The 25,770-nt window shown below is 37.8% G+C and overlaps 1 protein-coding gene across 1 annotated transcript; it reads right to left on the bottom strand.

The window, feature by feature from the left end:
• Positions 1–6,462: 6,462 nt before the first annotated feature.
• On the bottom strand, positions 6,463–24,909 carry LOC102847386 (cysteine-rich secretory protein 2-like). The gene is made up of 7 exons (XM_006882117.1): positions 24,841–24,909; positions 18,571–18,687; positions 15,325–15,412; positions 13,615–13,760; positions 11,459–11,553; positions 8,147–8,235; positions 6,463–6,590 (listed from the first exon to the last, which is right to left on the bottom strand). The coding sequence occupies exons 1-7, from the start codon at positions 24,907–24,909 to the stop codon at positions 6,463–6,465; spliced, it is 732 nt and encodes a 243-aa protein (XP_006882179.1).
• Positions 24,910–25,770: the final 861 nt, after the last annotated feature.

Below are 25,770 nucleotides of genomic sequence, written 5' to 3'. Positions count from 1 at the left end.
TACTCCTGTAAAGCAATGAACAAACCAGTGCTTTACCACATAGAAGAATGTTTGACCGAAAAACAATTTAAACCAGGCCTGAGGGCTGCAGATTAAAATCACCCACCTTGGGCTTGGTAGCATAACTTTCTTTCCACCAGGCTAACATAAAAAAAATATTTTGTACAACCACATTACCATTTAAATGTCTAACATCACTTTTGTTTCTTTTTACTCTTTTTTTAAAAAGAATTCTTTTTTACTGGTTTCATTACAGAGTTCAAATATGTTGTTTTTCACTCTGGATCTTTTCCATTTCCTTTATGCCCCACTCCCCAACAAATTTTGCGACCTTATGACTAACTCCCCCCCACCCATAATAAATTTGTAGCCAGTTTTCTCTAATTGTTCTTATCTGTTACTGTTCTGTGCCACAAGTTGATTATTACCTTAGAATGACCTTATAGGTAACATTAGAACTATCCCACGGATATGTAGTGCTGTGATCTTTGTGAAAGTAGATTGCCACATTTTTCTTCCTTGGAATATCTTTGAGTTAACAGTTTTCTGAGCAGCATACCTGTGTTTTACCACTGTAGTATCGGAGCTCCTTTATTCTAATCTAGGCTCACTTCTTTCATGTCTCTTTCATCTTTCAAAATCTAGATAAGTTATCTACTTTTTTCTATCATTTGATATTAGAAGACTTCATTCAAGTTCATGTAGAATGACACAACTTTTTTGTTTTCTGATAATGTCCTCATAAAATTGGAACTGTTTAATTATTTCCTTTATTCTCTATTATTTCCTGGAACAAGAGATATAATTGTTGGTGTTGTTCTTTTTGGATACCATTTAGTCAAGAACAACTCATAGTGACCCTATGAACAACAGATCTGAACCCTATCATGGGCCATCCACGCAATCTCGTACATACTCGAGTCAGTTGCTGCAATCACTGTGTCAATCTGTCTGGTTGGGGTCTTCCTCTCCTTCACTATCTCTCCACTTTTCCAAGCATGATGTTCCTGTCCAAGGAACAGCTTTACTTAGCAACATTCCCAAAGTATTTAAGGTGAAACATTATCATCTTTGCCTTCAAGGAGTGTTCCAAAGCATATTTGTTTGTTCTTTTGGCAGTCCATAGGATATTCAGTACCCTTCTCCAACAACACAGTTAAAAGGCATAAAGTTGTCTTCTGTCTTCTTTACTCACTGTCCAGCTCTCAGAAGCCTAGCAAGGGAATGAAAATGCCATAATCTGAATCAGGTACACCTTAGTCCTCAAACTGACATCATAGCTTCTCAATAATTTGGAGAGGTCCCTGACTGCAGATTTGCCTTCTGATTTCATTGAGAGAAGACTCTTGTCTTCTTTGTCTTACTTTAGAAATGATTCACTGGATTGCCTTCTCTAGAAAATCCAGTCTAAAATATGCCTTACTAAGACAGAATGTTTTAGATAACCTCATATCATGTACATTTGTGGAAGGAATCACTGTAGAAACTCAATATCGCCAGTAAAAACAAGACTAGGTGCTGACTGTGAAACAGATGAATTACTCACCTGAAAATTCAAACTGAGGCTGAGGAAAATGGAAATAAATTCATAAGAACCAGAATATGATCTTCAGTCAATCACATCTGAATTTAAAAATCATCTTAAGAAAACGTTTGAAGCGTGGAACATCAGTGACCGAAGACCAGATGAGTTGTGGGATGATATCAAGGGTATCATTAATGAAGAGGGCAGAAGTTCACCACAAAGACAGAAGATAAAGAAAAATCTCCAAAATAAATGTCAGAAGAGACCCTGAAAATTTTTCTAGAGTGTTGAAAAGACAAAATAGTAGGAACTGAAGCTGAAGTAAAAATACTGAACAGAAGATTTCAAAGGGCAGCTTAAGAAGACAAAGCAAAGTATTATAAAGGAATGTGCAGAGACGTAGAATTGGAGAACAAAACAGGAAAAACTCGCTTGGTATAGCTGAAGGTAAAAGAACTGAAAAACCAAGTCAAGTCTCATGTTGTACTTAGAGATGCTATGAACAAAATCTTTAATGATCCAGGAAACATCAGTAGAAGATATAAAGAATACATAAAATCATTGTACCAAAAAGCATTGGCTGACACTGAAATATTTCAAGAAGTATACCAAATGATTGATAACCAATGGTAATGAAGGAAGAAATTCAAGCTGCACTAAAAGCATTGGCAAAAAAAAAAGAAATCCCCAGAATTGGGATACTAATTGACATTTTTCATATAGTAGAAGCAGCCATGGGATGAGTTCATGAGTCTATGTTAGGAAATTTGGAGGACAGATGCCTGTCCAACTGACTGAAAGATACCCATATTTGTTCCCATTCTCAACAAAGGTGATTCAACAGCATGTGGAAATAATACAATATCATTAATATCACATGCAAGTAAAATGTTGATGAAGATAATTTATAAATGGCTACAACAATAAATAAATAGGATAGCCAAAAGTTCAAGCTCGATTTAGAGGAGGCCATGGCACAAGAAATATAATTGCTTATGTCACATGGATCTGACATAAGCTTCATCTGACATATTTCGGACATGTTGCAAGGAGGGACCAGTCCTTTGAGAGAGATGTCATGCTTGGGAGGCTGGAGGGACAGTGGAGGAGAGGAAGACCCTCTATGAGGTGGATTGATTCAGTGACTGGGGTAATCTGGGTGGGTGTGTTGGAGATGGTGCAATTGGCACAGGACAGAGAAGGGTTTAGGGCTGTTTTACGTAGTTTCACGATGAGTCACATGTGACTTGATGGCACATAACAACAACAACAGAGGGATCTTAGCTACTTAAAGTAAGGAATATGAGAAGACTGTTTATGTTTTATTGACTATGCAAAGTCATTTGATATGTGGACCATAACAAATTATGGTTAGCATTGAGAAGAATATTAGAACATTAATATTAGAATATTAATTGTGCTCATGTGAAACCTGTATGTTGACCAAGAAGCTATTGTGCAAACAGAGCAAGGGAATGGTTTAAAATTAAAAAGGTGTACTTTAGGGATGTATCATTTCTCTGTATGTATTTAATCTATACATTGAGCAAATTATTTGAGAAGCTGGATTTTATGAAGAAGTAGGTGGCATTAGGATCAGAGGAAGATTAATCTAATAACCTTTGTTATTTGGAAGCAGGAGTGGCATCCACTTCCTAAACAATATGCCTCCAGAAACTCTATGAACTTTGATAAATGTCGATAGTTATAGAGGGGCTTCGGGCCTTTTGTTCATAGGGTTGCTATGAGTCATGCTCAACTCGAAGACAATCAACAACAACAACATGGTGATGCAAAACTTCGCTTACTGAAAGTGAGAAGGACTTGAAGCACTTGATTCAGAAGATCAAAGAATACAGCCTTTAATATGAATTGTGTCTCAATGTCAAGAAAACAAGAATTCTCACCGCTGGACCTATAGGCAACATCATGATAGATGGAGAAAAGATTGATGTTATTAACAGCTTCATCTTACTTGGATCCACAATCAATATACTTGGTACTAGCAGTCAGGAAATCAGTTTTCAGGAGCTACCACACTGGAAAAGTCTGAAGTCAGGGACCTCTCCAAACTATTGAGGAGCAATGACGTGAGTTTGAGGACTAAGAGGCACCTGATTCATAAGAAGATCTTTTCAATTCCTTGTTATGCTGCTGAGAGATGGAGAGTTTATGAGGATAACTGAGAGGAATTGACGACTTTGAGCTGTGGTGTTGGAGAAGAGTACTGAATATCCCATGGACTGCCAAAAGAGTAAACAGATATGTCTTAGAGAAGGTGCAGCCAGAGTGCTCCTTGGAGGCAAAGATGATGAAGTTTCATTATAGATGTAGATATATAGAGATAGAGATAGATATATGCATTTTGTTTGTTGCTGTTTTGTACAGTTGAGTCAAAACTGAGCCAGCAAGTTTTCAGGGGCAGGAAATCACACAGGATGAGATTGTTCATCTCTCTCCCATGGAGCGGTGGATTTGAACTGCTTTTCCACTGGCAGCACATTTGCTTACCTCTAAGCCAACAGAGCTTCTTTGGACATGTTACCAGGGGAGGCTATTCATTGGAGAGGGATGGAGAGGGACATCATCCTTGGGAATGTGGAGTCATGGCATAAAAGAAAAAGACTGATCCTTGACCAAGTGGATTGATACAGTGATTGCAGCAATGGGCTCTCGTATGTTAGAGATTGTGAGGATGGGACAGGACAGGGTTCAGATCTGTTATTCATAGCGTCACTATAAGTTGTAGTCAACTCAATGGCACTTAACAACCATAACGTATCCTGCAAAAGCTGGACAATGAATGAAGGTCAAAGGAGAAGTGATATGCTTGAATGATGTTTTTAAAGAAAATTAAATGTACTTTGGATTAACAGTAGAATGAATGAATATGTCTTGGCAAAATTACATTCATAACACCTTTCTTTAAAATTTTATTTTATTATATTTTGTGTGTGTACCCTAAAATCAGATCTTAATGATACAGGAGGAGATTGCCCCTCCTTCTCCAGCAGAGCATCTGGTGGATTTGAACCACATACCTCTGGGATTACAGTGCAACTTCTTGCCACTAGGCCACCAGAGCTCCCACAGAACACTTCTTAAAAGAGAAGATAACAAGACTTTGACTCACGTACTGTGGACATATTATCAGGAGAAACCTGGGAGCTCTGGAGACCTAGTGATAGGAAGCTGCACTGCAATTCAAAAGTTACAGGGCTCTACGGGAGAAAGATGGGCAACTTCCTCTCATGAAATTTACTGCTTCTGAAAACCCACCAGAGGTTCAGCTATGAATCTGTTTCAATTCAACAGCACAAGCAACAACAACATCAACAACAACAATATCAGGAGGAACCAGTCACTGGAGAAAGGCATCAAGCTAGATAAAGTTGAGGATCATAAAAAAAGAGAAACATTCACAACAATATTGTATGTGTGCATGGACTCAAACACAGGAACAGTTGTGGTAATGGAACAGGATCATGCAGTAGCTTGTTCTGTTATAGGGTCCACATATCTCAGAACTAACTTGATGGCTTGTAAGAATAATAACAAAAGAGATAAAAACTATGCTGGAGAAAGCACATATACATGTCTGCCCTCATAATTCAGATATCCTTAGAATTATTAGTAAAACTTAGTAGGTAAGACTTATGATTCAAGTGAGCTGAATATGATAATGCAATAATTTGTGCAATCCAAAAGGATCATGGAAAATATCAATCGATCAATTACTTTGAAATGCAATTGTGGAATTAATGCTTGTAGGGGAAAAGGTCAGAGGAAGAATGACTAGGAGTATTAAGAAAGTATATGTAGTGTATGGAGTCAAGAAAAAGAATTTTTGCTTTTAGTGTACTTTTTATTTTTGTGTATACTTTTATTTACAGAAAATTTGCAAAATTAGTACAGAAAGTTCCCATAGACTCTTAACTCACATCTAGTTCACTAATTTTTCCATTAATGATCTTTTTTTCTGTTTTAGGAACCAATCCAAGATGCCCTACTACATTTAATTTTTTGTCTCCTTATTCTCATGTCACCTGACATCTTTTTAGAATTTCCATATTTTTGTGATTTTGACAGTTTTGAAGAACACTGGTTAGAATTGTCAATTTGAGTGTGTTTTGTATTCTACCTAATAATTAGATTGGAGCTACAGGTTTTTAGCTATCAAGGAGATTATATGACCTTCTAAACACATTACATTAGGGGTACATGAATTCACATAATTTATCTTTGGTGATGTTAATTTTGATTATTTGTTTCAGTGCCAGATTTGTCCACTAAACACTACCATTGGCCCTTTGTCAAACTTTAGAAAGGAAACACAAAAATTAGCCTACACGAAAGGATTGAGGGGACTGAGTTATGTTCTTTGAGGGAGAGGTTTTTACACATATTGTCTGTAATTTTTCTGTAAAGAGGATTTGTCTAAGAGGGTTTTTTTGATTTTTTTAAAAGGTACTGGCATAGTCTGCTATAAAATCTGTGTAGGTGAAAAATAAAAAATCAAAAGACTGAATTGATTTTGGTAAATTAGGTCAGTGTTAAATTAAAATGTACAGAAAAGAACAACTGAGAGGAAAGAATGCATAGTTGATTAGAATAAAATCTGTAATTAATTTGCCTACAATTATTCGAAAAAGGAGACAAAATAAGAAAGACCATACAAAACACTTCCATGGAGTCAATTCTGACTTAGGTCTGCCTTTTAGGAGAGATCAGGACTCCTCCATAATGCTCCCAACACAATAAGATCATTACAGAAGCAAACTGCTACATTTTTCTCCCATGGAAATGTTAATCTCAGTTAGCAACCAAACATTTTAATCATTGGCCCACCAGAACTCTTTAAATGCCTTGTCAGTACAAGTCAAACCTAAATACATGGGATAGTCATTCTCTACTTAACTTTTGTCTGTATTTGGTGTTTAATAAATTTTCCCTTCACAAAGGCAGGTGGCTTTACAATAGTTCTTGACCAATTCGTATTCACAGGTAACCTGTTCCTTCAGCTCTGCACAGTTACTGTAATTATCGTAATAGCTGCAGCTATTGGCTGTAATAAAAGCAAATAATTTAGTCATTTCAACAGAATTTTCTTTTAGAAGAGCAGCACTATCAATAAATTCAGTATGAGCTAAAGGAAGGAAATTGAGAAACAGGCCAGCAGCATTACTCTGACAGGCATTTTCTATGTTGTCATAAAAAGAAAGTTAAATTTACTGATTAAACTCTTTTTTTTCCAATTTGAACTTTGAAAAATTCTTATGAGTTGACATCATTCAGAACCCAAAGTAAAAGCTGTATGATTGAATCTCTCTAGAACTGGAGAAACCTCTAGTGGGTAAGGAGCTGTGTTGCCAAGCTAAAGCCATATGGTTTTAATTCACCAGCTGCTCTGCAAGAGAAGGATGGTCAATTTCTTTCAGTGAGATTTACTGCCTGTGAAAAGTGATGAGTCATAGTTGACTCAGAGCTAAGCCTTCAACAGGTTTTAAGAAGCTGTCTGTACATCACACAGGAGGAAATTGCTCATCTTTCTCCCAAGGTGTATTTCAACTGTATACTTTCAAATTGGCAGCATAATTCTTATCCCACTAAGCCACCACAGTGTAGTCACAAACCACACGTGTTTATTTGAATTTCATCTTAAATAAAATTATAATCTTATTTACTGAGTAATAGTAATTACATCCTAAGTGCCAGCACAGGTAAGAACTGCTTTCAGGATAGTACAAAAGAGGACATCCCCATCATTGCAGAAAATTTTGATGAATGTTTTTGATCTAAATTTAAATATCAATGGAGTTTACTTTTTTGAGTAAGTTTTTAGTATGAAAGGTTGTAGAAGGAAAGAAAAAGTAAAAGGAGAATTAGTGTCTCTGTGATAGTTTCAACAGATTTGTTAGCCTGGTGGGAAAAGAATTTCATTGGCAAGCCACAGGTATACTATTTGAATCCACTGGAAGCTCCATGGGAGAAGGATGGGCAGTCTCCTCCCATGTGATTTACAGCCTCAGAGAAACTGCTAGAGGCTCAGTTCTAAGTTAATGCCAACCTTACAGCAATAAGTGAGTGAAGAATGTTATTTTGGGCTATTTCTACTTGGATGTCACTCATAGGCCACAAGCACAACAATTATAAAATGAAATTTATCATTCTACCTACGAGCCTGCCTTTTCTTTGGTGTGTCTCCTTAATTCCACCCAGATCACCCAATATCGGTGAGTGGGACTGCAAATTCCTCAGCTTGTACCATAAAAGAGTGCTGGTGACACAGTGGTCAAGCCGGGAAGTAGGAATTGACCCGCATTCCTTTCCTCTACATTTTGCTAGCACTCACTAAGCATAGGAAACAGACATTAGCTATTCCACTTGCCATCTCTCAAGCCTGTCCATTTCTCTTTATTTATGTTGCCATTATGCAGTTAAGGTATCCAGATTTTATTTTAATCTGTGTTTTCCTAGGTTAACTTTTACCCAGTTATTTCTGCATACTATTTTTTTCTTTTAGCTGATTTATAATTTTGATAGAAATATTCTCAAGTATTTTTATAAAAAGAAATAACACATCATTTTAATCAACTAACAAGTTAATTATTTCAAACTTACTGCATAGTCCATCTTCACAGTCGTTAGGGCAACTGGCACAAGTCGGTCCTTTTTTGTAGGGGGTACTCACTCTATTTTCATAATTACCGCTGCAATTTGAAATAACAAATGTCAACTATGTTTCACTTTCTGCTTTAGTTTATATCTCAAGGGTAACATCTGTCACCAAATACGTATGCACATGTATTGAATATTTTTAAATTATGTTAAATAACCAGAACACAAAATTATCATTTATTATGTGTGATTTAGATAACCACTCAAAGTGAGAGAATAGTTCACCCATACAGTTATGTCCTTGAATATTATATAGTCACACAGGCTAAGCAGTGAAATAAGTAGTGTCTCAAGTTTTCAGAGAATAAAAGCACATTCATTAACTCCTAGTTGACTAGGTCTAATGGCAGTGTACCCCAAAGTGTTGGCTAGGAATGGAATAATGCTCTGGGACACAGAAGATTCTGGGGCTGAGGGGCTACATGATAAAAAGGAATAATATAAAATAGATGTGAAAATGGTCTGAAAGTTCTCTCATCTAAGTTTTTCCTTTATGAGTTAGTTCCTCCATACTTCCATGCTCAAACCACCTTTCAAGCTAGGCATTGAGTTTGTATGTCTTCTACACCCCATAGGCATAGAAGTTAAAACTGATGATGTTTCCTTTATCTGGATTATTGGAACTATAGTAAGGATTTTAAAAAAATAATTGTAAAAAGTAATTTACTTAGCAATAATAGGGAAAATGACATACCTCAAAGCAGATAACCCTATCACCTGCATTATCTACAACCTTAAATCAAATAGAAAGCTTAGTTTTGGAAGCCCTTTCTGCCTTCATGGTTAAAAAAATGTAAATCATAAGGAGCTCTGGTGGCCTAGTGGCAAGAAGCTGCACTACAATCGCAGAGGCTGTGGTTCAAATCTGCCAGATGCTCTGCTGGAGAAGGAGGGGCAATCTCCTCCTGTACCAGTCAGATCCAATTTGATGGTATACACACAAAAAATAATAAAATAAAAAGAAACAAAAAGAAAAAAATGTAGATCTTTAAGAGAAATTAAAACTGACAGAAACATGATACTAATATTCAATATATCCACAGGATTTATTACAGGTTAAATTAAACATTTTGTTTGTGAGAGACATTTTTAGCTGTAAATCAAGAAGCCAATGCATATGGATTTTGGAGTTTTTGATACCTGGGCCACTTCAGTAGACAGTGTCACATCGAGAGCCACAGATAGGCAAGGGAGTAGAGAGGAAGCTCCCACTCACTTGCTTTAAGTGTGGATCTGAAGGACACTTCATCAAGGGTGGCCCACATCAGGTCCTTGTGGCTGACAGGACTGACAGGCCCCAGCTCCCAGCTGGAAACAAAGGAGGACGCTTCAACGATTTAGATCCTCCCAGAAGAGCTGTGTGTGAGGATTAACATTACTGGTAAGTATATTCATTTTCTCCTGGACACAAGAGCCCACTATTTGGTCCTAAAAGCCTTCTGAGGTCTCAACTCTTCTCACTATCTCTTAGTTGTTGAAATTGACAGAAAAACTCATAAGCAGTTCTTTACTTCACCTCTGCCGTGCATGTGGACTTCTGAGTTGTAAAAAAACCCAGTGGTAGATGGAATTTGCTCCAGGACTTAAGAACAATAAATGACATAGTTGACCCTCTACATCGTGTGGTTCCTAACCTTTATTCTATAATAGACAAAGTGATAGTCAATAGGCCTTTTATTGTAAGAACTACCTTCCCTCTGTAACTTGATTTGTGCCACTATTAGAGCCTCTACTTGGAATATTATTGCTTTTTAATTTTTGACTCATGTACTTTTAACTTGTTAGTTAAATTTGTGTCTTCTAGGCTGCAACACTTCTATGATACATCTTCAAGGATATGAACATGTACGGCTAAGCACAATTGATAACAGTGCATCTAAATTCCAAAACCAATCTCCGTAATAGTCTATGTGCTTCCTATTGCCAAAGGGGCCCTTTAGAGTAGTGAGAGAAGATCTTCATCCTGAAACCTAAAGCGTCCCTTTTCAGCAGGAAGTAGCTAAAAGAATATGCCATCCTCTTTTCCTTATGAATCAGGGTGAAGTCTCTCTCAGGGAGGAGGGATAGGGAATGGCAAAAGACACACTGACACAGGAGATTAATCAGAACTGGCTTTGACAAGCACTGTGGCAATTGGACAATTAAAACAGACTTTCAAGGGGGGAAAAAAACTGGCTAGGCGGGTAGAGAAAATAGTGCAACAACGAATGAATGAAAACCCCAAATCTCTGTAAATGTTCATTAAAATTAATAAAATTTAATAATAATAAAAAATCCGAGACATAAAAACTTATGTTTTCATTCTTTGGATTATAACAAATATATTAAGATTTTTTTTTTTAAAAATCCAACCTTCAAGGCCCAATGTTTAATAATTTTATTGGCAATAGTATAGTTGAAGACAACTCTCAATGATATGGATTGACACATTAAACATACAAATGAGCTCAAGCATGGAAGAGATCATGAAGCTGGAGCAGGACAGGTGAGGTTTGATCTGTTATGCATAAGATAACTGAGCCATAGTCAACTTGATGGCACCGAGCAATAACAGCACAGTTCGATTAGATAAGGATGAGTAGGAACATGAGAGTGGACAGGACTGGAACTGCTACAGTTTATTTTTTATATTTATTCAAACTCAACTCAACTCATTGCCATTGAGTCTGAACCAACTCAGAGCTGCCTCTCCAATGTATTTTCAGAGGCTATAAATCTCACGAGAAGACTGCACATCTTTCTATTAGGGAGCAGCTATTGGATCAAACTTCAAACTTTTGGGTGGGTAGTGCATCTCCGTACCCTCCAAGCCACCAGAACTGTCTCTCTGTTAGCTACTCCATCCCAATTCTGGTCTAACAAGTTTTCAGAGTCTATAGTGTACATTTAGTAAGAACTAATTGTATCATAACTAGAAAATTATATACATACACTACATAATATTGTTTGAGTACCCTGAGACCAAAGGAGTATTCTTGAGAGAAAAAAGAAATCATTTTAGACATGTAAATAGAGAACTTCAAATGCTACCCCTAGAACCTAGATGTTTATTGTGTTGTGGTTTGTTGTGTTTGGTATTTTTTTTTTCATTTTCTTAGAAACCAAATAAATGTTTCCACTTGAGAAAACATTTCTAGTAGTTCCCCATTTGTATGGAAACATGCTTTATATTCTTATTTGTTTGTTAATGATAAATTTTAAATGTTAATATTGAAGATGGCATCATTGACATTAAAGTCTTAAGCATGTACTTACGCAGGACAGTATTGACAGACATAGAAATAGGGTAAATCTTCATTGGGACAATGAGCAAGGCCACAACCAACACGGTAAGATGTGTCCCAAACAACCTATAAATTGATAAAGATAGGAGAATACATTAGGGAGAGAGAGAGAAAAAAAAAAACACAACAAAACACAACAGTCAGCAAATAACAGTAAGTATAAAATTATAAAGTATTAATAATGTAGTAAAAAATGTCTTGTGCTTTGTAGGAATATTTAGTTAAATTACTGAGAAAATATCACAAGTTTTCTGATGGATTTTTTTCAATCATGCCATTGTGAGATGTCACCTCATTGGAATTACTAAACTTTAATGAGAAGAGTTCTGAATATCCATCCCATAGACTGCCAAAAGAATAGAAATATCTTGGAGAAAGGGCACCAGGGTGTTTCTTGAAAGCAAGAATGAGAAAACTCACTTCACATACTGCAAGTATGTTGTCAGGAGAGTCTGTCAGTAGGGTGGAAGGTCAGTGAAGAAGAAAAAGACTCTCAGTGAGAGTGGTCGATGCAGTGACTGCAGCAATGACTCAAATGGGTTAAGGATGATAAGAATGGGACAGGATAAGACAGGGTTCAGATCTGTTCATAGGGCTGCTATGAGTCATAATCTACTCAACAGCCCTTAACAACAGTATGACATCTTAAAAAACTAACCATGAATTATAAATTCATGAGAAGTAAATAATAAAATTTACTTTTAATAGAAACATCCTTTGAGTAGTTTTTTTACTAATAAATTGTGTAATAAGCAATATATTTAGAGCCACAATTCTGTGAAAAATGTCACAAAACAACAAAATATCCACATATTCACTACTTTTTCCATTTAGAGTATTTCGTTTTAAAAGCCTGCACAGAGAGAGAGAGAGAGATAATATATGCTTCAGTACTAGGGCTTTGCAAACTACGGAAAGTGATTGCACATTAACGTAATCAAAAACCCCAACAAAAATCCACATTGCTATCACATTAGTACTGACTTTGGGAAGCTACAAATCTTATGGGAGGAAATTGCCCATATTTTCCCCTTTGAGCCCTTGGTGGATTCCACCTTCCGAAGAGGTGCTGCCTCTGGGTTGAGAGCACAAGCCCGTTCTGGCCATGCCACCAGAGCTCCCTCATAGCCATTCTAGGTGCCCACCAAATACTAGGACCAGGCTTTATCTACTGGGACTCTTTCTCTAAACTGAAGTTTGGACTATGAGATATCATCTCAGCCCAGTAAGAACAGCAAAATTTAACAGCAGCAAACAACAAATGCTGGCAACGTTGTAGAGAAACTGGACCCTCTATTCACTATTGGTGGAAGTGTAAAATGGTGCAACCACTGTGGAAGGCAGTGTGGCTCTTTCTCAAAAAGTTGCAAATAAAGATAGCCCAGCAATTCCACTACTGGGAATATACCCCAAAGGGACCATAACTGACATCCAAGCAGATATATGCACACCTATGTTTATCACAGCTTTGTTCACTATACAAAGAGTTGGGAACAACTTAAGTGCCCATCAACAAACGAATAGATAGAGAAACTGTGGTATATTCACACAATGGAACACTATGCTGCTTTGAAAAACAAAGAATTCATAAAATATTATACAAAATGGGGGACCCTGAAGGACATTATGCTGAGTGAAATATCTTAGTCACAAAAGGACAAATACTGCATAGTGTCACTGTTGTTAAATGGGACTGACCTTGGGGTTGGGAAGAGACTGAGAAAGATGGTATAAATAATGTACATGGCATTGCAATAGATGAGGGAGAGAATGGTTTAAAAGGGATATATGATTAGGTATTATTGTCATGACAGGAGTCCGTCCAGAATGAAGGCCGCACAGTGTAGTGGACTTGGAAGGAGGGATTGTATAACAATGAAAGAATTTTTCTTTTACTTTTCAAAGAGAAAGGATAATTGTGGGGGAGGTTGGGCAGGGAGAAAAGTGCAACAATTAATGAATGGAAATCCGAAGTCTCTGTAAATGTTCATTGAAATTAATAAATAAAAAAAATTAAATAAAAAACAAAATGTAAAAAAAAAATTGAAAGTTGGAATAAGTAAAAACACAAAGAAAATTTATTTCGTGAAGCAATTAGAGTAGAAAAGATTTTCACACTTTCCTTACCTGAGTATAATGTCCAATAACTGCACCAAGACTCTTTGCTCCTATACCATATGTAAAATCATTGACTTCATCGTACCAACTTTGGATGGCGTCTGACCATGAATTAGGATCACTGGACATATAGAGATTCTCACCACATGTTGTATCTAAGAAAAACATCACGAGGATAAAAAAAATAACAAATATAAAACTAACATGCAATGGTATATTAATTATATAAATGCCAAGAAAGAAGCATCACCTTTCATGCATGGGACCTGTTTGGTTTGTAGTTGTTTGTAGTTGAGTGATCCAGGATGCATCAAAAGAAGATGGAAGAGTACACTGAGTCACTGTACCAGAAGGAATTGGCTGACACAAAAGAATTTCATGAAACAACCAATGATCAAGAGGCAATACAGATGAAGGAGGAAGTTCAAGCTACTTTGAAGAACTTAGCAAAAAAACAAGACCCCAGGAATTAATGGAATAGCCACTGACATATTTCAACTAACAGATGGTGCCCGAACATACTCAGCAAGTTGTGTCAAAAAACTAATTGGCCAGCTAACTGGAAGAGACCCATATTTATGTCCATTAAAAAAAAAGGAGCTCTGTCAGAGTGTGGAAATTATCAAACAATATAACTAATATCACACACAAGCAAAATCTTACTGAAGATTATAGAAAAATGACTGGAAACAGTACACAGACAAAGAACTGCCGGAAGTGCAAGATGGGTTTAGAAGAGGCCATGGCACTAGGAACATCATAGCTAATGTTAGATCAGTCGTGGCTGAAAACAGAGTACCAGAAGAATGTCTCTGTGTTTCATTGACTAAGCAAAGGCACTTGACTGCATGGCTCACAATAAATTGTGGCTAACCTTGAGCAGAATGGGAATCCTAGAACACTTGATTGTGCTCATGCAAAACATATACTTGGACAAAAGAAGCCATCATCAGAACAGAGCTAAGAAACACTATGTGGTTCACAATCAGGAAATGCATTAGGGATGCATCCTGTCTCAATACCTTTTCCATCTTTATGCACAGGTAATTTGGGAAGCTGGACATTATGACTAGGAATGTGGCATCAGGATTGGAGGAAGACGCATCAACAACTTGCATTATGCAGATGACACAACCTTGCTCCATGAAACTGAAGAGAGCTTGAAGTGTTTGATACAGAAACTCAAGGATTGTAGTCTTCAATATGGATTAATGCTCAACATCAAGAAAACAAAGATTCTCACCATTTGCCTAGCTGGCAGCACCATGATAGATGGAGAAGAGATTGAGCTTGTTCACAATTTCAGCTTGCGCAGTTCCACAAACAGCACTTGTTAAGTTACCAGCAGTCAGGAAATTAAAAGATGAATTGTACCGGGAAAATCTACTGTCAGAGACCTCTCAGAGTGATGAAGAGCAACAATATCAGTCTAAGATAAGACAAAAGTGCACCTGATCCAGACCATGGTCTTTGCAATTACTTTCTACTTATCAGAGAGCTGGACAATGACTAAGGATGACAGAAGAATTAATGCCTTTTAATTGCAGTATTGTAGAAGAGTATCGAATATATACCATGGACTGCCAAGAGAACAAACAGGTCTGGCCTGGAGGGAGTGAAGCCAAATTGCTCCTTGGAGGCAAGGATTTTGAATGTCCCTCATCTGACATACTTTGGGCTTGTTCATTTTATTCAACAAATATGTATTAATTTACTTACCGGTTGTTCGTAGTTCTTGACGACTGTGTTCATATTGGCACATATCTGCCCATTTTTGAGCATTTACTGTTGCATTTTTGTCCCATGTCTTAAAAAAATACAAAAATGACATATACTTAATAATTCAAACCATTAAGGAGTTTATGCCATATATTCAGTGAAATAATTTTATTTATATTATTATATAATTACTGAAGAAAATGATTTTTTATTATAATAAAATTATTTTTGTATGCCTTTACGTGCTTTATAAATAACATAGGTAATACAGTATGTCTACACCTAAAGACTTTTAGTAATTGTAAAACTCTAAATCCTATTTATAAACAGATGCAAATACTGTAGTGAGTGTTTTATTTGTTGTTGTAGTTTCCTAATAATACTGAATTCATCTAGCCCATTCCAAGTTCCATTTTTATCTAAGAAATTCATAGAAGGAATCCACGGATTTTGGTAGTGGTTCTAGGGAAAAGATATCCTAATTACCAAAAGCAAAATTTATCTAAAATGGAGTTTTCTAGATCTTAGATAAAGAGAAAGAGTGAACTGAAAATGTTAATGACCATCACTGAATATCCAAAGATTTTATTTTCATTCTTCCTCTCAACTCAGTAACAGGTTTGAAGCCTTGAACATTATTAATAAGTGAAGACTAGATGAACTGTGGGAGAACATCAAGAATATCTTTCATAAGAATGGGAAAAGTCATTACAAAAATAGAAGAGAAAGAAAAAATCAAGATGGATGTAGAAGAGACTTTGAATATCACACTAGAATGCCAAGAAGCCACATCAAAGGGGAAGAAATCAAGGTTAAAAGGAGCTGAACAGAAGATTTCAAAAGACAGCATGGGAAGGCAAAACAAAGTAATATACTGGTTTTCTGGAGTCAGAAAATCAAAAGGGGCAAAATTGCTCAGTTTTTCGTAAGCTGAAGGAACTGAAGAACAAATTCAAGCTTTGAGTTGCAATACTTAAGGATGATGAAGGCATAATGTTGAATAACCAAGGAAGCGTCACAAGGAAATGGATGGAGTATACACAGAGACACTATACCAAAAAGAATTGGCTGATACAGAAGAATTTTATGAAACAACATATGATCAAGGGCGATGTTGATGAAGAAGGAAATTCAAAATGCTCTGAAGGAATTGGTTAAGAACAAGGCCCCAGGATTTTATGGGATACCAATTGACATATCAGCAAACAGATGCTGTCCAGGACATACTCATCAGGTTAAGTGGAGAAATCTGGAGGACAACTACCTGGCCAACTGATTGGAAGAGATCTGTATTTATTCCCATTTCAAAAAAGGTGACCCAATGGATTGTGAAATTTATCAAACTATGTCACTAATATTACACACAAGCAAAATCCTGCTAAAGATTATCCAGAAACTACTGAAACAGTACACCAACAAAGAACTGCCAGATGTACAGACAGGGTATGACACTAGGGATATGAAAGCCAATGTTAAGTGGATCTTGGCTGAAAGCAAAGAGTACCACAGGAATGTCTATCTGTGTTTCATTGACTATGCAAAAGCATTTGACTGTGTGGATCACAACAAATTGTGGTTAACCTTGGGAAGAATGAGGGTCCCAGGACACTTCATTCAGCTTGTGTGAAACCTATACTTGCACCAGAAAGCAATCATCAGAAGAAAGCAGGGAAACATTACATGGTTCAGGATCAAGAGAGGTGTGCATCAGGGATCCGTCCTATCTCACTACCTTTTCAATCTATATGCAGAACAGATCATATGGAAGGGTAGACTTTATGAGGAGGAATGTGCTATCAGAATTGGAGGAAGACTCATAAACAACCTGTGTTATCCAGATGATATAATCTTACTTCCTGAAATGAGGACATGAGGCATTTGCTGCAGAAGGTCAAGGACTGTAGTCTTCAATATGGATTGAAGCTCAACATCAAGAAAAGAAAGATTCTCACCCCTGGGTCAATTGATAACTTTATGATGGATGGAGAAGAGATTGAAATTCAATTTCAACTTGCTTGGTTCCACAATCAACACTTGGTATCAGTAGTCAGGAAATAGAAAGATGAATTGCATTGGAAAAGCCTGTTGTCAGAGACCTCTCAAAAGTATTGAAGAGCAACACACTCACTCTGGAGGCTAAGATGCACCTGATCTAGGCCATGGCCTTTGCAATTACTTGCTATACATTTGAGAACTGGATAATAACTAAGGATAATAGAAGAAGGATCAATGCCTTAACTTGTGGTGCTGGAGAAGAGTGTTAAATATACTATGGACTGCCAAGAAAACTAACAGGTCTACTCTGGAGCAGGTAAAACTAAGCTGCTCCCTGGAGGCAATGATTTTGAAGCTCTGTCTTACATATTTTGGGCATGTAGCCAGGAAGGAACAGTCTTTAGAGAGGACATAATGTTTGGAAGGGTTTAGGGAAAGCACAGGAGAGGAAGACCAAGGATGAGATGCATTTACTCGGTGACTGGAAAAATGGGATTAGGTATGCCAGAGACAGTGGGATTGGCTCACAATATGGCAGGTTTGAGAGTTAATGTACATAGGGTGATGGAGTCACAGGTGACTCGATGACACATAACAACACCAATAACTTAATAGCTCTGTAACTATATCACTATATGTTATTGCTGTTGATGGCTGTTGAGTCATTCACTATATATAGAAATTAAGAATTATCACCTTCATTTTTTTTAAACAAAGTATCTATTTTATACTGGTTTACTTACAAAGTTTGTATACATTGTTTTTCACACAGGATCTTTCCCATTCTCTTTATCCATCCTTCCCTCCACATCAAATTGTGCAACCCTGAGATTAAACTCCCCACTTCCAGCCCCCTAACCTCCACTGATCCTCATCCTTCTGCTCCTACTCCCCCCTTGGACCTTCATACAAATTCTACAACAATGGTCTTATACAGTATTTGTCCTTATAGGACTGAGTCAGTGCACTCAGCAAAATGCTTTCCAGTCTCTCCCAAGTTAGGTAATAGTTTACAAAACCATTGCTCCTGCAAGCTGCACAATATTCCATTGTGTGAATGTACCATAATCTCTCAAGCCATTCAATTGTGGTTGAACATTTGGGCAGTTTTCATGTTCTTGCAACAGTGAATAACACTACAACTCACATAAAATAACAAAACAAGGGTAGAACTTCATGTCACAAATTCCTTGAGATGTATTTGTTGTCAAATTCCTGTGCTTACCACAAGCTTATATTATTGTTTCTTACCATCTTCAGCATGTTTTGGGCTGTGGGAGAAACATTTTTCCTTAGACTGTTGTGTTTATTCACAATCTCTTCTTGTATTTCATTTAACATAGTTGACAAACTAGCAAAATTTGGAACCTAAAAGAAAATGAAAAAATAATATGCTTTGAAACATGCTTGAAAATACGGGGACAAAGACCACTTTAAGAAGTGTTCAATTAAAGTAAATATTAGTTGCTATCCATGTAAGTATACTACTTTTTTAATAGAAAAGAAATAGTGTTAAACTATGAGGATGTAATTCATGGTATGGCAATTAAATTTAAAAAATACCTCTAATGAAGCAAATCTCAATTTTTCACTTCAAGTGAGATCGACACAATTTCCATCTTCCTTTGGGCATTGTGCCATAGAGTCAAGTAAGACTTACAGAGACCCTACAACAGATGTGATCCCAGTCTTACCCTGTATCATCTTAAGAATGTAGGACACACTGGAACCCATGGTTGTAGTCACTATATCAGTCCCCCTCGCTGAGGATATTCCTCTCTTTTGATGATCCTCCACATTTTCAAGTACCTTTCTAAAAACTAGCTTCTTCTAGCAATGGTGGGCTGAACTCTGAGGAAGTCAAAGCCTTGAGCTCACCCATCAGCCCTACCAGGAAGGAGTCCATGAAGTCCTCCTGACTGCTCAAATCATTCCCGCGTCCACCCTTTCTGCCTGATCATTCTGCCTACAGACCTGCCAGCACATCAACATCACTGAGGAGTAGAGAGAGAAGGCTCACAAAGAAGAAGCCAGAGGCTTGAGACAGTATCTGTGTTAGCTGCGAAAAGGGGTTAGAGAGGTGCTGGCTAGTCAGGGAGAGGCAACAGAAAGGGAGGCTGGTGGGAAGGGGAAGTGGATCACTTCACATGTGTTGAATGGGGAGGCAGGATCAACACCATCAACACTGTAGTTAGCTGTATATCAGGAACCTGCTTTCATCTGCTCTTTTTTGGCAAAATACTTGTCTGTCCAGTATTGTTCTAAAGTGGAGCACCCAAATTATATAGACCAAGAAGAAGGACTGGCCATCCACTTCCTAAGTAACAGGCCTTCAAAAACCCTCTGCACAATGAGTGAACTTAGATTAGACTAGCAAATATGGTCCTGGAGGGGGAGCCCTCATATTGGGAAACATAAAGGAGAAGAGACAGTTGCCAGCAGGCACTAGTAATTGGCACATGGAATGTAAGAAGTATGAGTGCAGGAAAATTGGATATTGTCAAAGAAGAAATGGACCATATAAATGTTGATATAGTAGGCATTGGGGAAACGAGATGGATTGCCATGGAACAGTTTGAATCAGTAATAATATGATCTATTATTCTGGAAATTGGAAGGTGATGAGAATGGAGTCACATTCATAGTTAAAAAGATAATTTCCAAATCCATCTTGAGTACAGTATTGTGAGGGACAGGATAATATCCATACACATACCTATTAACACCACTATCACTGAAATATAGGCACCAACAAACAGAGTCAAAGAGGAGGAAATAGATGACTTCTACCAACTTTTACAGTTGGAAATTGATCTAACATGTAACCAAGAGGCATTAATAATATTGGGTGACTGGAATGAAAAACTTAGGAACAGAGAAGTATTTGTAGTCAGCAAACAAAGACTTTGTGACAGAGATGAGGCTAAAGATAGAACAAAAGAATCTTGTACTATCAATTATTTACTATAAATACCTTTTATAGGAAGCACAAACGGTGATGATGTACATGGACCTCACCTGATGGTCTACACAGGAATCAGATTGAGTACATCTGTGGAATCATGGGAGAAGCTCAATATCAGCTGTGAAAACTAAGCCAGGTGCTTACTGTGGAACTGACCCTCAACTACTTATATGCAAGTTCAAACTGAAGCTAAAGAGCCTTAGAACAAAACCACAAGAACCAAAATTCATCCTTGAGTTTATTCCACCTGAATTTCAAAACCATGTCAAAAACAGGTTTGAGGCCTTAAACACTGAAGAATTGAGACCAGCCAAACTGTGGGAGGATATCAAGAATATCATTCGCGATGAATGTAAAAAGTCATTACAAAGGGAGCTCTGGTGGCCTAGTGGCAAGAAGCTGCACTGCAATCCCAGAGGTACGCAGTTTGAATCCATCAGATGCTCTGCTGTAGGAGGGGCAATCTTCTCCAGTACCAGTCAGATCCAATTTGACGGTACACACACAAATAATAATAAAATTTTTAAAAAAAATTTCAAAAAGTCATTAAAAAGAGAAGGAAGAAAAGATTGAACTGGATATCAGAAGACACTGAATATTGTTCTAGAGTGCTGGGAAGCCAAAGCAAAGGGAAGAAATAAGGAAGTAGTTAAAGTGCTGAACAGAAGATTTCAAAGGGCAGCTTGGGAAAGCAAATATTATAATGAAAGGTGCTAAGAGCTTGAGTCAGAGAATCAAAAGCCTTCTTAAACTGAAGAAACTGAAAGAACAAATTTAAGACTTGAGTGGCAATACTTAAAGATGCTATGGGTAGAATATTGAGTGATCTAGGAAGTATCAAAAGAAGATGGAATATAATCTAGATGGTGATGGAGTAGGAAGTTCAAGCCGCTCTAAAGGAAATAGAAAAAAAAATAATAAGTCTCCAGGAATCAACGGAATACAACTTGACATATTTTAACAAACAAATGAAGCCCTGGATGTGCTCACTAGTTTGTGCCAAGAAATCTGGAGGACAACTACCTGGCCAACTGATTGCAAGAGATTAGTATTTATTACTACTGCTAGGAAACAAACAAATTTGTCCTGGAAAGGGTTAAACCGGGTGGGTCCTTGGAGGCAAGGATTCTGAGGCTCCGTCTAACTTACTTTGGACATGTTGTGAGGAGAGACCGGTCCTTGGAGAGGGACATCATGCTTGGGAGGGTGGAGGGACGGCGCAGGAGAGGAAGGCCCTCTATGAGGTGGATTGATTCAGTGATTGGGATAATTGGGATGGGAGTGTCGGAGACAGTGCAATTGGCACAGGACAGAGTGGAGTTTAGGGCTGTTGTACATAGGGTCGCTATGAGTCACAGGCGACTCGATGACACATAACAACAACAACAACTATTACAAAACAAAATGTGATCTGAAAGTGTATGGAAATTATCAAACAATATCATTAATATCACATGCAAGCAAAATCTTCTTGTAGATTATCCAAAACCAACTAGAACAGTACATCAACAGAGAACTATTAGAAATAGAAGCCAAGTTTAGAAGAGGAGGTGGCACGAAGGAGATCATCACCGGTATCAGACTGATCTTGGCTGAAAGCAGAGATCTGTGTTCTAGAGACTATGCAGAGCCATTTGACTGTATGAGTCAAAAAATTTGTGGCTAATATTGAGAAGAATGGGAATCCCAGATTGTGCTCATGCGACACCTACACTTAGACCAGGATGCAGTCATCAGAACAGAGCAAGGAAACACGGCATGGTTCAAAATCAAGAAAGGAGTGCATCAGAGATGCATCTTTCTTCATACCTTTTTTAATCTATATAAGGAAGAGATCATTTTGGAGGCTGGATTTTATGAGGAGGAATGTGGGATCAGGATTGGAGGAAGGCTCTTCAATAACCCGTGCTATGCAAATGACAAAACCTTGCTTGCTGAAACTGAAGAGAGCTTGAAACATTTGCTCCATGAGGCTGAGGACTGTAGTCTTCAATATGGATTGCAGCTCGATATCAAGAAAACAAAGATTTTCACTTCCCCAATTGACAGCACCATGATAGACGGAGAAGTGATTGCTAACAATTTTCACTTACTTGGTTCCACAATTTCCACAATCAAGAACCTTTGCCATCAGCAGTTAGGAAATAAGACAAATTGCACTGGGAAAATCTGCAGTCAGAGACCTCTCCAGAGTGTTAAAGAATAACACAGTCAGTCTAAAAACTAAAGTATGCCTGATTCAGGCCATTGTCTTTGTAATTACTTGCTACACGTCAGAAAACTGGACAATGGCTATGAATAACAGGAGAAAAATCAATGCTTTGATCTGTGGTGTGAGAGAAGAGTATTAAACATGCCGTGGGCTACCAAGAGCACAAACAGGTCTGTCCTGGAGTTATTCCTTGGAGGCAAGGATTTTGAAAGCCCCTCTGATATACTTTGGGTAGGTTGCTAAGAGGGACTAGTCCTTGAAAAGGTACTATGATTGGAAAGGTGAAGGGGGAGTGCAGGAGAGGATGACCCAGAATGAGATGGATCAATACAGTGACTTCAAAATAGGGGGTATATGTGTCAGACAGTGAGACTGTCTTAAGACAGGGCAGGGTACAGAGTTATAGTGCATATGGCAGCTGACTCGATGGCACATAACATCAACAGCAACATGCCCAGAGCAATAAGAAGCTTCATTCTCAAGAGATACTCTGTCTGTACTTTTCCCAAGACATAAACTGTTTGATCTTTTGCCATTCTTTGGAATAATCAGTGCTCTTCTCCAATACTACAACTTGAAGTCATCAATTATTCGGTCACCCTCATTCATTGTCCAGCTCTTTGATACTTAGCAAGTGACTGAAAAGACTATAACTTGAGTCAGGTGTACCTTAGTCTTCAATTACATCATTTCTCTTCAGTAATTTGGAGAAGTCCCTGACAGTGGACTTTTCTAATGCAATATGTCTCCTGATTTCCTGACTGTTAGGAAGCCTAGTAGCCTAGTGGTGAGAAACTGCACAGCAATCCTGAAGCCAAGTGGTTCAAATCCACCAACTGCTTCGTGGGAGAAGGATGGACAATTTCCTCCTATGAAATTAACTAACAGCCTCTGAAAATCCACTAAAGGGTTGACTATGGGTTGATTCTGACTCTACAGTACTCAACTACGGCAACAACAGTATGAAGGGTGTTAATTGTAAACTCAAGTAAGATGAAATTGTTGACACTGTCAATCTTTTCTCCATCTATCATGATGTTGCCTATAGGAGCAATGGTGAGGATCATTGTCCTCTTGATGTTGAGATGCAATTTTAGTGTTGGATCGTCTGTAGTAAAGGTTTCAAATTCTCCAGGCTTTCAGCAAGCAAGGTGTGTTATCCGCATTACAAAGGTTTTTATTGAGTCTTCCCTACATCCTGATGCCACATTCTTCATAGAATTCAGCTCCTCTAATGATCTGCAAAGTATACAGCTTGAATAGTTATGAGGGAAAGATACAACCCTGATATGCACATTTCCTAATTTAAAACCATTCAGTGTTCCTTTGTTCTGATTGCTACAAAGACAGAAGAGGAGGAAAATATCAAAATGGTTGTCAGAAGAGACTCAAGAAGCCAAAACAAAGGGAAGACATGCTGAAGTTCTGTGCGATTTATGGGTGTTAATGAAAATAAGTCTTTACACATAAGCACATTGTTAGGAAGGACTGTTGTTGTTATGTGCCATCGAGTGGCTTATGACTCATAGCGACCTTATGTACAACAGCTCTAAACTCTGCTCTGTCCTGTGCCAATCATACTGTCTCTGACACTCCCAGCCCTATTACACCAGTCACTGAATTAATCCACCTCATAGAGGGTCTTCCCATCCTGCGCTTTCCCTCCACCCTCCCAAGCATGATGTCCTTCTCCAAGGACCAGCCTCTCCTTACAACATGTCCAAAGTATGTTAGACTGAGCCTCAGAATCCTTGCCTCCAGGGAGCTTCCCTGTTTAACCCTTTCCAGGATGAATTTGTTTGTTTTCTATTCTTTAAAAAAGGACATCATCATGCTTGGGAAGATGGATGGAGCATCAGAAAAAGAGAAGAGCCTCGACGAGATGAATTGATACAGACTGCAGCAATGGGCTCAACTAAGCCAGAGATGATGAAGACAGTGCAGGATAGGTCAGAGTTCATGTCCGTTCTTCCCAGGGTCACTAGGAAGCATACTCGATTCAGTGGCACATAATAAAAACTAAAACAGCAGCAGATACATAAATGTTGCCATAAACACAATAGTACATGACACTGTACTAATAAATTCATTTTCCTATTGGATCAGGAGATGGCAAGGATGCACTGTAGCTTTTCATCTCTTTAAGTGACTGGGAGCTTTGGTAAGGAGCTGCACTGCCAACCCAAATGCATGCAATTCAAAACCACCACCAGTTGTTCTGTGAGAGAAAGATTTAACTCTGAAAACCCCTGGAGGAACAGCTACAAGAGAGTCCTGACAGTACAGAGCAAGAACAACAAAGCAGCCTGGGTTATTTTGAAAATATTCCCAACTGTGATCATACCATTCCATTTGCAGGGAAGGATGGAAGCAGCACAGCCACCAGGAACAGCACACTTGAGAGTAAAGTCATCTCTGGGGAAAAAAACCAAAGAGAACAAGTTCTGCACTTAAACATTTCGTACCATATACATTTATGAATACTAGAGAGAAAAAAACAATGTAATGAACTATTTTTCCAAAAGAACTGTATATAGTTGTCAAATTTATTTGTAATATAACAAGGAAAGAGTTATCATATTGTGCCAGTAGGAGTGTGGTACAGTCAACCCCAGAACTGTGACTTCAATGGGAAAAACAAAAAAGACTATCAGAAGTACTTAACTAAAGTCCTCAGGATACATCTGAAAGTTATAGCCATGATACAAACCTTCTCTGGTTTCACCCTTATAACCATGAAGCCAATCTCTTCAGATTCCAGGAATGTTTTCCTCACATTTCTCATTTAGCAGCAGTAATGACTTTAAAACAAGGCACATTGCTTAACAAAAGATGACTTATAGCGGACCTTGCAGAGAGCTTTCAGAGACTGTAAATCTCATGGGAGGAGATTGTACATCTTTGTCCTGAAGGTAGCTGGTAGATTCGAACCACCAGAGAAGAATCAGCTCCCAAAGAATTAGCAGTATAATCATTATTATAATAACTCTGCCACACAGTATTGGTGCTTGCAAATTCCCTTAAAGCCCACCCACTCCTTTGTGACTATTGTTTCATTAATATACCTTAGATTATCATACAGCGTAACAAATTTTTGTATGTCAAACTTAGGCAGATACATTTTCCATTCTTAAAACCCGAGATGCTGCAATTGGACAATTAAAACAGACATTCGGGGTGGGGGGAAGAAGAACGAACTGGGGAGGAGGGTAGAGAAAACAGTGCAACAATGAATGAATGAAAACCCAAAATCTCTGTAAATGTTCACTAAAAC

This window comes from Elephantulus edwardii, unplaced genomic scaffold, assembly GCF_000299155.1.
Source record: "Elephantulus edwardii isolate Elephantulus edwardi_28Jun2011 unplaced genomic scaffold, EleEdw1.0 scaffold00017, whole genome shotgun sequence".
NCBI classification, from domain to species: domain Eukaryota; kingdom Metazoa; phylum Chordata; class Mammalia; order Macroscelidea; family Macroscelididae; genus Elephantulus; species Elephantulus edwardii.
The sequence above is the reverse complement of the archived record's forward strand: the minus strand, read 5'-3'. Positions and strand labels throughout refer to the sequence as shown.

Bases quoted from the DNA above. Each gene is read 5' to 3' on its own strand.
- LOC102847386 (XM_006882117.1), bottom strand. From the start codon at position 24,909: ATGACTTTACTCTCAAGTGTGCTGTTCCTGGTGGCTGTGCTGCTTCCA. The intron at 11,554-13,614 runs GTAAGGAAAGTG...ATCAATTTATAG, and splicing joins TTATTGGACATTATACTCAG to GTTGTTTGGGACACATCTTA. The intron at 6,591-8,146 runs GTAAGTTTGAAA...CTTTTATTACAG, and splicing joins CTGTGAAGATGGACTATGCA to CCAATAGCTGCAGCTATTAC.